Consider the following 11686-nt stretch of genomic DNA (forward strand, 5'->3'; position numbering starts at 1 on the left):
CTTGGCTTCCCAGATGTTGTTAGTATACAAATCCCATCATCCTTGACCATTGACTGAGCTGCCTGGGGATGATGGGAGTTGTAGTCCAACAGCACCTGGGAGCCCAAAGTTGAGAAACACTGTTCCAGAGTTTTAGTAAGTTTTCCTCCCCTCTTACGTGTGCCCCATTTGTTCTGCAGTCAAGTCTGTATTGAAATGTGAGTGGAATGTCTTCTTTCCATCAAGGCTTTGAATGCTTATACCAGAGATGGGGGTCCTTTTTCAGCCCGAGGGCTGCTTTTCCTTCTGGACAACCTTCTGGGGGCCGCATGCCAGTGATGGGTGGGACCAGAGACAAAAGTGGACAGAGCAATGGATGCAGATTTTATCTCTGTGCTAATTTCTACACACTCTCACACACACCCCTCTTAGCCTCCACTCAGAGAAGCAAGAAGCGTGATCAGAGTTCAGGCAAAAACTCTCCAGAAAGGTACAAAGCAGGACCAGTGAGGGATGTGTCAACGAAAAGTGGCTAGCATCCAAACCAGGAAAAAAGAAACGCAGAAACCAAGATGCTAGAAAAGTAGGAATTTATTGTTTGTAAAAACCCAACGCATTTCAGCCTGTTCATTTTCAGGCCTTCGTCAGGGGATTATAGGCTGGCGAGAAATTCAGATGAGCAGACCGCTTACAACAATATAACAGTATAAACGACAGAAAGGTTTGGTGAGCCCCATTTGGCCCCTGGGCCTGACTTTCCCCACTACTGTCTTTTTTTTTTTTTTTTTTCAATAATTTTTATTCAGATTTTCATAAAACATACAAGACAAAATCATAAAACATTCAAAGACAAAAAACAAAATCAAAAATAGTTAAACAAAAAGAAAAAAAGAAAAAAAAAACAAAAATAAAAAATAAAGAGTAAAATATTGACTTCCCATTTGTCAAAGATCAAATCAGTTATAAGTCTATAATATATAACAATCCTGTCTCTTAAGTCATATTATAAAATCACTTTCCTCCAGTAGTTATCTTACTTAATCATCAAATCTCATAAACATTACTTTATTCTTTCCACAAAAAGTCAAAGAGAGGTTTCAATTCTTTAAGAAATATATCTATCAATTTTTTTTTTCCAGATAAGCATATCGATTAATCCATCTCATTACTAATTATGATAATCTTATTGTCATAACCATAGTCAAAATAAACATTTCAATTAATCCATCACATCAGAATCTGTTAGGTTCAATAATTTCAGTAGCCATTGTTCTATTATCTCTATTAGTTCCATTTTCCATCTTCCATCTTCAGTAGTCTTGTTAAGTCCAGTAATTTCAATATCCAATCTTCCATTATCAGTATTCCATAATAATCTTGCTGTCAAAGCCATAGTCATATAGTAAGAGTCTGATGGGGATTACCTCTATCCCAAATATTTTCTTGCCATCCATTCTGAATAGGTTGCTGAAATACTGCTGTAAAATCATATCTCTGTTCTTTTTTTCAAAATACACTGGGTCATCTCTTAAAAGTTTTTCCATTGTCACATGGCTGCAGTTAATTCCATAGATTTTCTCTATATTGGGCTCCATCACATCATTCCAGTCCAGAAGATTATCCATGCCATTGATAACTTTATCTCTAGAATCTTCATTCATTTCTTCAGAGATAACATTGAGTTCCAAACAATAGATTTTATTTCTAAAGTCCATAGACTCCAAATCTTGTTCCTGTTCCACGTTGGTTCCAATCTCCGGGATCTCCTCTCTCACAGGGACCCCTATTCCAGTCTCCAGGGTCACCTCTCTCACAGGGACCCCTGTTCCAATCTCCGGGGTCTCCTCTCTCACAGGGACCCCTTCCAGGGTCACCTCTCTCACAGGGACCCTTATATCTTTAATCTCCTGCTTCATTTTACTCAATTCAATTTTCATTATCTCAATCTCATCCATTATTTTCTGAAACATAGTTATTTCCAGATTTTCAGCCACTTTCTTAATTGCCATTTTAAAAGAAAAATATAGGAAAACCACTTCTTATTTCAGCAACAATTGGGTTAATACTCCAAACTTGGTGACATCACAGTATAAACAGAGCAGACAGCCTTATCTCTCCAATAGTTAAGTAAACAAAATGCAGTTCCCAGGATCGAAACAATTAATGGCAATCGTCAAGAAACAGATTCGTCAAAATAAAATAGACCAAAAAGAGAGTAGTCTCAAAACAGTATAATATTTTTCAAAATAAAAATCTGGAATAGAAATCCCTCTTCTGTGTATATCTTTAGAATGCAAATCCAGGACAGCTTTTTGCAACAAAAACAGAGATAAGCTATTAATTAGTGCGTAGCAGAGAGAAGTTACGGCTCCCCAGTGAGATGTCAAAAACCGATCAATCTGGCAAATCTCTTTTAAACAGCAACAATTTAAGTCAAGTAAAAGAAAAATATAGAAAGAAGGGTGCTTGCCTGTTAGTGCGTTCTCTCTTAGAAGATAAGGTGAACGTTCGCTTTATCAGATAGAGCTTGCTGTTAAAAATCCGTCCCACCTTCGTCGGCTGGACCTCGTCCCATAAATTAATGAGATCTGGTCGTCCCAACAAAAATAGGCTTTGAGGTTAATCTCTTCGTTTCTCCCTACCCGGGAGAAGTTTAATCAGTCAAAAAAAAAAGAAAAAACTGACTGATATATCTGAATAAGCTTCTTTTGAGGCAGGAGCCCGTCTCAAAAGCAGGCACAGGCTAAGTCACCCTTCCCGGAAGTCCCCCACTACTGTCTTATGTAGTCAAAAGCTGGAATGTCTGGACCCGACTGATTACCAGGTTTTTGAGGCTCAGTTCATGAGCGATCATATGAATCTCCTGCCATTGATCCAGAAGTTCATGGTATCATCCACCCTCAGAACTTAACTATGGAAGAATTTTCCACAGTTGCATGTACCACTGTTGTGTAATGGGTTGCTGTGCTTAGGGCAGATGTGGTGGCACTTGCTAGTGTATGTGCATGTGTGGCTGAAATATGTGTTGATCAGGGTACCTTCTGACACAGTGTTGGTGGACTTAGATGTAACCAAGCACCCTGGGTTTATCTTGATTTTCCAATCATAAATCTTCATGGACCACAGATTGCTGAAGTGCTTAGGCCTGGTGACATTGGAAACAGAACTGAACAATTTTGGCATGTGTTGAATTTCCCCAGGGTTTTTTTAAATTGAATTTTAATGTGAATCTGAGTGTTTCCAAATGCAAACACTGTCTAGTGGTAAATTGGAGGAGGGATTAATTTTGGGTTTGTATGACTTCTCTGTTCAAAAATGGTGTTTGTTTGTTTTTTAAAAAAGCCAGACCCATCTTACTTGGAAGTAAGCCCCATTGTGCTCAGTGACGCTTACTTTCAGGAAAAAGGGATAAGGATTGCAGCCTTCATGCTGAAATCTAAATTCCTAGCTTCAGTTTCTGGACTGAATATTTCAGATTCATTTTTAAAAATTCATTTTCTGTGTATGATGCTGGATTTGTGGCATTTGGTTGGCTTGTCCACATTAATTATGACAGTACTCATGACCATTATTGCCTCTGGGTACCATAGCCAAACCTGTACCTGCTGGTTTGATAATAAGTAAGAGAAGCACTGTAAAAATATTTTGCAAATAGGTATTTTTGTTAGAAATGTTTAATATTGATAACTGTGCATGCAATCAATAATAGATCCATAGGAGCAGGCTGTAGCTAACCTTGGAAACAGGACTTGGAAACAGAATTTCTGTCTGTTCAGAAGTTTGTCTGAACTGTTCCTTGAAAGAGTAATCTTATAATCCAGACATAGTCAGAACTGTAAAAATGAATATTTTGTTACAGTTTACATTGTTTTATAGTGTAACAGGGTTGACCTATGCCCTTCTTCTCATTACAGTTTCTACTTTGTGGAGTTTGCGGAATACTGTGTGCCAAAAAAAAAACTGGACTTGTCGTAAGTTTATGCATGGCTTGTCTTATTTATCAATATGTGAAATGCAACCTGTTGGTTATCTTGAATTCTTCACTGCTAAGGCACCATTCTCCATCTCCCCAATGAGAGGGGAAAGTGTCCTTGGGAAAGGTAGGTGTTTTCCCTTTTAAGACAGGGGTAGGTAACCTGCAATCCTCAGTTTAATTTCACGCTGCCCTTAGCCTAATTGCATGGGAGAGGGAAGAGAGGGAATGTAAGAGGAGGAAAAATGGGGGAAGGGAATAAATGGAAGGAGCGAGGGAAAACCCTCTGCAAGCTATCAGTTCATATACCTGGCAAGACTGATGTTATGTATGATTTATAATAGTGAACAGTATATTCACACAGGAAAAATACAGTAGAAGTACAGTAAGGGTAGAGACATACTGTTGTGCCGATTTCAGTGTGTCTCTGCCTCTCTTTTCTGAAAACAAGGGCATACAACAATGCTAGCCAAACTCTGCCCCTTTTTATTCTAAAACCTGGTTGGATCAGCTTCAGTGCATTTTTTTTAAAAAAAATTCAGCTTCAGACAGATTTTGCAACTCATTGGTAGATCAACCCGTTGTCCTCCAGGTGTGGCCAATGGGAATGTTCTGCGCCCGACACTTTGCTGTGAGCAGTCCTGAAAGATCTGAAGTAAGCAATGGGGAAGGGAGGTGTGTCCAGCTGAAGACACAGTCGCTTCAAAAAGCAGCCATAAAAAACATTCTTGCTGCTTTTCAAGTGACTAATGTGCCCACAGCCTAAATCAATCAACAATTATATAAAATAGCAAAATCACCAAATACCCCCCTAATCATACTGGATATGCATTTGTGAACTGCATTCATGTGTGCACCACAGAGGCAACTCCCCAGCATTGCACCTTAAGCCAGGTTAACTCACATCCCTCACCTTACCCCAGCTTGCCTTCTCTTCCTTAGGAGCATGCCCATTCACAACCAAACAAAGGGGCGATCAGTCCCTTCCCTGGCAGCCTACTGGGTGGGACTGGAGAGGAAAAGAGAGAGGAGAGGGTGTCAGAGACAGAGAGAAGGGATGGCCCCCACTTTCAAATCTGGCTCCATCCACCACAGGGTTTAGCTCCCCCACCCCATTACTGTCATGTGGACCCCAACAGATTACTCTTGGGAGAATGTGGCAACAGGAAAAAAAGATCCCCCACACTAACTCTAGGACATCTCCACAGTGAGTGAAAGAAATGGGTTAGGAAGATTGCACAGTAGGGTTGCCAGGCCTGGGAACCAAGAGGTCTTCTGTATCTTTAAAAGTTGTGCAGGGGGAAGGGAGAATTCCACCTTGTGGTTTTTCCCATTACAGTGTTGCAAGAACACCTGCACTTGGCTGACTTTCTCTTCTCCTAAAGATATTGCACAGTGATTTCACTTAGCCTCTGTTGACCAACATGACCATGTGAACTGATGGAGAATGGAAACCAGCGTAGGTTGGATCATTCTGGTTCTAGAAGTGCTAGGACTACACCCCACCATAAATGATCTAATTCTAATAAAAGCTTCTGAGTTGCACCCATATGGAATAAATCAAAAGGAAAAGATGGGCCTACTGAGGCCACAACATTTCATAAGTGAATCAGTAAACTGCTTATGTTACACACTCGTGCTATTGTCCACCACAGAGTAGTTGAGATGTAGGATAAAACAGAGCCCAAGAGTGGGAAATGCAGTCATTATAAGTTAGTAGAGGGAGAGGCAGGATAAAGATATGGAGGAGAATTTCTGCCCTTCTCTTTATCTTCTATCCATCATCCTTAAGGTTGCTACAGGTAAGTCATCAAGCAGCAGATCCCTTAATATGGCTGCCAGAAGGACCAACCACTGGTTGTTTCTATTATTACAACAATCTCATTCATCCTCTTTGAAGCCCTGCTACGGCTATGGATGCCCCCATCAACTTAAGTGGGAGAGGTGGAAAAGAAAAGGGCCTTTTTGGTTGTGGCACCTAAGCTGTGGAACAGCCTTCCCAGAGAGGCTCACTTGGTGCCTTCTTTATGGTCTTTTTGCCACCCAATGAAGACTTTTTAAAAAAAAAAATCACCTAGGCTTTTTAGCTTGTGTTTTAAATCTGGGCTGTAGATTATTTTATGCTGCCTCGATGCAAGGAAGCCTTTGGGGTGTGTGTGTGTCTTATTTAAAAATATTATTGTATATAGTGTTTTAAAATATTTTGTCATAAGCTGCTCAGGGAAGGGTTATTTGTTTATTTAAATTTATTTGACTTAAAATATGGTTTAGGCCAGTCTTCTGGGCAAACACCCATCCAAAGGTCCATTTGTTGGTGGGCAGGCTGCTGTATATTTTTAATATGTTTTTAAACCTTAAAAAAAAACCCCAATATGTTTTAACCTCTTTAAAAAGATTTCTTGAAAAGTTTTTAAAAAAATGTTTTTAAAGACGTTTGTTTTAATGTATTTTAAAGTCTGTTGTTATGATGTTTTAAAGGGGTTTTAGTGGTTTTGTTTGCAGCCCTGGGCTCCTGCTGGGAGGAAGGGAGGGATATAAATCAAATAATTAATAAATAAATATATATATATAAGTATTATCAATCAGTCTTTTGGTCAACCAACTATGAATTTAAACCAGCATGCAGCTCAAATGCCTTCTCTGGCACAGAAGTCAGTGGTAATGCAGTTTTTCTTGTCTCCTCCCAGATGATACTTTTCTCAGCCTGCTGTATCTGTGGACTAATTGGAGGAATATTAAATTTTCAGTTCCTTCGGGCTCTGACAAAGAAATCTTCAGCTCTCTATCCGCTGCATCTCACCTCCATGTCTCTTGCTTGTATTGGCATTGGTGGCTGCACTCTCTCGTCGTGGCTCACTTGCCGGCTAGCCAGCTATGAGCAAAGAAGAATGTTTTCTGAAAGAGAGCATTCGCTGCATCACTCCCATGAAATGGCTGAGAAAGTAAGTGGAGCAGGTTTCTCCATCAGTTGCGTTTCTTCCAAAAGAGCTCTTGTGTTCTTCTAATATATCCCCTCAGCAGTAGGGAAAGAATTTTCAGCTTTGCAAGGTGCTGGGAATGAAACACTGCTATTTGGTGTATGCTTCATTCTGTTGTAGGAAGCTGTTTTTGGAGACTATCTCTGCAGTACACCCATTTCAGCAAAATGCATCCATTATCTACATTGTTCCATTATAGAACTAATTCAAATGCTTAGCTGCTAAGTCTAACACTCCCTAAGTAACTGAATGGCTTCTTAATTAATGGGACTATATATACATATACCTCATTGCATGAAAATATTAATTTTTCTCCCTGCTTAGAGACTTTCTGGAATAAAGCTATGTAGGACAAGGGTAGAAAACCTATAGCCCTTCAGATGTTCTTGGACTAAACTCCCATAGTCCCTGACTGTTAGTCATGCTCTCTGGCGATGATGGGGGTTGGGAGCCCAACATCTGGAGGGCCACAGATGATCTCCACCCTGATCTAGGAGGTCAAACTGTGCTATCAGCAACCCCATGTAATGTATGTGTTGTTAGATTGTACCACTTCAAACTGCGGGTGGGAGAATCAGATGGTTGACTACACACACATACATATATTCCCAGACCATACAAAACCTTCCCCTCAGGTTTGAGCCAAACCTTCTGGAATGTACAAGATGTTCTTAGCAAGAGAGAACATTCAGGCATCTGATTGCCTGCTTAGATTCTGAAGAGATACAGTCCAGCAAAAGATATGTTGCTGGAGGCTGCTGACTGTATGCTTTGTCTCTAAGTATTTAGTGGAGCATCTATATTTGTACAGTAAATACAACTTTGTATATTGTGATACTGATATGCTGTCATCTATGTGAATGTATGTCTGCTTCATTTATAACTGTTATATTTATATTAGAGACTGAGGGGTATTGAAATAACTGACCTGCCCAGCTGCCCAGTGGTCCCCCCGACACCAGAGTTACCTCCAAGGTATGCTAAATTCTAGGAAGCTACAATGTTTGGTTTGGTTTTTAATGCCCCTGTAGGAAGTTTTGTTTCTTAGAGAAATGCATAATCAGTCTTGGTTGATGCTTTGAAATCATTCTCAAAAGTCTTCATTAATTTATGGTACTTTTAGGAAACATAACACGAAATTGCACAGTGAGATGCTAGAGTTGGAAGTATGTTCTTCACTTAAAATGTTGACCCTTATAATAGGCATCCAAATAGTCTTTGCTGGATGTACCCATGTTCCAACTTGCCCCTTTTCTCATCACTATGCACTTATAATATTGACCCTTAAAATACACTTCCAAATAATGTTTTCGTTGGATGTATCTGTGAACCGACTTACACCTTATTTGGATTAGCACTTTCATGAATTAGATTCACACTGTTTGCAAATTTAGTTACAGCTACAGTGTCATGAGTAAAAAAATTCAATTAAAGAATTGGCTATCCATGGTCATAAAGACTTTCAGGAGTACAATTTAAATAGCTAAATTTATGTAAGTGGTTTTTGTGAACAAACAGAATTTAGGTTTTTGTTCACTACCTGACAAAGGTTACAAAATCATTGTTAAATTTTATATTGCACTTTTGATCCTTAATTCATCCATCCTCACAACTCTCCCATGAGATAGTCTGTTAGGACCTTGTTTGCATAATCTCTTCTTTTTCAAATATGTCATTTCAAGTTGAGACTTGCTCACATGATGAAAAGTTATATTTGAGACAGAAGTGATTGGTAACTTGTGCAATCAGGAACTTTCCTCCTCCTGTAGTTTATTGTGATGGTGATAATACCCACAATGCCCAGCAAAAACTCTGTAACTTAGAAGTGATCTGAGAAGGAACACAAAGGAATTGCATTGTCTGACTAATGAAAATGAAGACATGGACAGTATTGCTTTTTGATAACTGTCTCAAGTTTGCAGCCTCTGATATACCCTCCATTATCTCTGATCATGTAAACAAGCTGCATAATTTTACAAATGGGAAAATGTAAGCTAACATAGTGACTGGGTGATTGAGGAACTCCTGAGCTTTCCTCCAAGATTTCATTTACTGGATGATATTGGCTTTCATTGGAAATATCCATTGACTGCTTAATGGCTAATGGGATGTAAGATTACTCATCTCACTCTGTTTCCCAGCAGACAGGTGTCTACATCACCACACCCTCACCTCAACCGACATTATTTGGCACCCTTTCTGGAAATCCCAGCAGAGACCAAGGTATAAGTGATCATGGTGCTCAAATTGCCATCTCTTCCATAATTGAAATATATGTTCCATTTCTCTTTAGGGTATTATAAAAGTAGGGCCAGACAGACATACAGGAGGAAACTGCTTTGGGCAACCATTTTTGGTGCTACTGCTCATAGAAGACATTATTTTCATTCGCATGTTATCTGCTATCTAAAAGCATCAGTGGGTGAAGGAAGGGCAAAAGCCCTGTTGCTGGAAGAAGATGTGAAGTGACCAGGAAGGGGATCTCAACGACACTGGGAATAAGGAACCAAAGAGTCAGTAGGCCAGGGATGGGGAACCTCTGTCCCTCTGGATGTTGTGAGACTCCAGCTCCCACCAGCCCAAGCTAGCATGGCTAATGGTCAGGGATAATGTGGGGTGTAGTCCAACATCATCTGGAGAGAGACAGGTTCCCCATTTCTGCAGTAGGCCCATGTCTAGATGTGAAGTATAAGTGGGTGAGAAACAGCAACCTATTAGGACTTAAGAACTGGAGCTTGAGGGACACCATGAGAAGAAGGTGAAAGCCAAGTAAAAGCTCCAGCAAGGAAAGGTCAGATGCAAGGAAAAAATCAGATAAGTCACAAAATGTATGGGTGATGAAGGATAACCGGCCTTCAAGCTTCAAGATCTGTTTTAGGTCTACAGGGGATGGCTTTATTTTAACATTTTGCCTGTGTACTGGAATGGCTAAGGTGTTGGTGAAGAACACTGACTGCTCCTGCACATAACATACTTCCATTCTGTGGCTAAAGAATGTCTGCATCTTTAAACCTCTCATGCAATCACCTTTCATTACACCACATTATGGGTGTATATGCATGCAGCTCCCCTAAATGTTGAGCAGGGGAAAGGCTGGTAGGCTGCAAGCTACCAAGGCTTTTCTCTTCTAGTGCCTAAGGGCACTTCCAGACTGTCACCATTTCCAGGTAAGCATTCAATTACATCGCAGCAAATTCAGGCAGTGCAATTAAAGGTGATTTAGTGCTCTCGCACAACAAACCCTCTTTCTCAAAAGATCAGATTTTTCCAATAAAGAATGTGAGGGCAAAATGCACTGGAAAGTGTGGAATAACACTTGCTTGATGCAATGGCACCTAATCTCCCCACAAACACATTAGAGTGAATGCTAATTAAAGAGCCTTTTTTTTTTGTCTAATTTCTCTGCAAACAAATCGTGCTGAACGTTCATTAAGCAGATCGTCTGGAAGTAGGGATGCAGGAGAAATTTGATCCGTTTGCATTTAAAGGTGAATTGACCTAATTCACAGTTTCCAAAATAATGCACAAACGGAAACACAGCCATCCTTTGAAATGTGCATTTTTCTGAATTATGTCTACAAGAAATGCATACATTAGGATGAAGCGTGCATTAAAATGAATGCATCTGTGCAAATTACATACAAAATGCATTATATTAGGGGAAGCAGTGTTGCAAAAATGGATATATTAGGAAAATTTCATATAGAAATGTATATACTGTATTAGAAGAAACTGCCACTAAAATGCTGATGAATTTTCATGAGGACTTTTTAAAAAAGAAAATTCGCAAGCTAATCTGGAAATTTGGAGTACTGAATTTAAGATTGGAAAAATGAGAGAAACCAAAACTGACAGATTTGCCTATCCTGATCTGGAAGTGTCCTAATATACAACATCTGTGTGGCAACTCACCCCCGGACTAATCGTTCTGGGGGGATGCTTTCCAAGAAAGAAAAACTGGCGTGAGCCAGATGTGAGCTGTGGACCTTACCTTGCTTAAATCTGTACTAGGTAATTAGCAACATGTAAACCTTACCAAAAAATGCCTTTCGTTGTAACTCCCCCTTTTAATGCTTACAGGAAATGACAGACAACATGTGCAATGGAGGACCACATCTAATTTATAATGGAAGAGCCTACTGAAAGCTTTACAATGTACAAGGAGAACAACTGCTTTCAGGAATTTCTTTAGGAGGAAAAGATGTAGATGGCAACGACTTGTGGCTTTTATTTGCAATAATTTCACGGCTAAAAGCAACTGCAGTACAATTGCATCTCCATGCAGAGATTAGCTTTGGTTTTCTTTCCCATTATTTGAAGATATTTTACTGCATATGTTGAAGACCCACAGTAATGATAATGTCCTTAATGTTTTCTTCTTCTTCTTTTTCTTTTGTCTGAATGATTTTTGACGGCTGTGATAATATTTGAACAATGACTTTTCAGACTCTTACTCAGACTCGCCTTATGATGCTTTTTTGAAATTAAAACAAAAACACAACAATCCACAGACGTGAAAAAAGAGTTTAAACGATGGCTTGCACAATGGCAGGAATGGAAATTAGACTTGAAAGGCTTGCCTTTCCTATGCAAAGTCTAATGAATGAATTATGAGCATGCTGCAACAACACTGATGTCTTTGTTTTGAAAGACAGAATGCTTTAAGGATGCCATAAGTCAAAACCTGAACAATGCCTTGCTGTAAAGAAACTGTAAATATTTCCAATTTGTGAAGTAAATTTCATAATTTGTTCAT

General features: G+C 39.4%; 1 protein-coding gene across 7 annotated transcripts in view; it reads left to right on the plus strand.

Moving 5' to 3' along the window:
* The window catches only part of TMEM196 (transmembrane protein 196), a 28628-nt gene extending 17195 nt beyond the window's left edge, over positions 1-11433 (plus strand). For 2 of the 7 annotated variants that reach the window (XM_061586776.1, XM_061586777.1), the window contains exons 2-6: positions 3894-3950; positions 6640-6894; positions 7832-7905; positions 9072-9153; positions 11011-11433. In XM_061586776.1, coding sequence (XP_061442760.1) covers positions 3894-3950; positions 6640-6894; positions 7832-7905; positions 9072-9153; positions 11011-11073 — 531 coding nt within the window. In that variant the 3' untranslated portion in view covers positions 11074-11433. Of the gene's footprint in view, positions 1-3893; positions 3951-5690; positions 5755-6639; positions 6895-7831; positions 7906-9071; positions 9154-11010 lie in introns of those variants that run through there. The other 5 variants (XM_061586778.1, XM_061586782.1, XM_061586780.1 and 2 more) reach the window with 3 other exon arrangements.
* The last annotated feature ends 253 nt before the right edge of the window (positions 11434-11686 follow it).

This window comes from Rhineura floridana, chromosome 10 (genome assembly GCF_030035675.1).
Source record: "Rhineura floridana isolate rRhiFlo1 chromosome 10, rRhiFlo1.hap2, whole genome shotgun sequence".
Classification (NCBI taxonomy): Eukaryota; Metazoa; Chordata; class Lepidosauria; order Squamata; family Rhineuridae; genus Rhineura; species Rhineura floridana.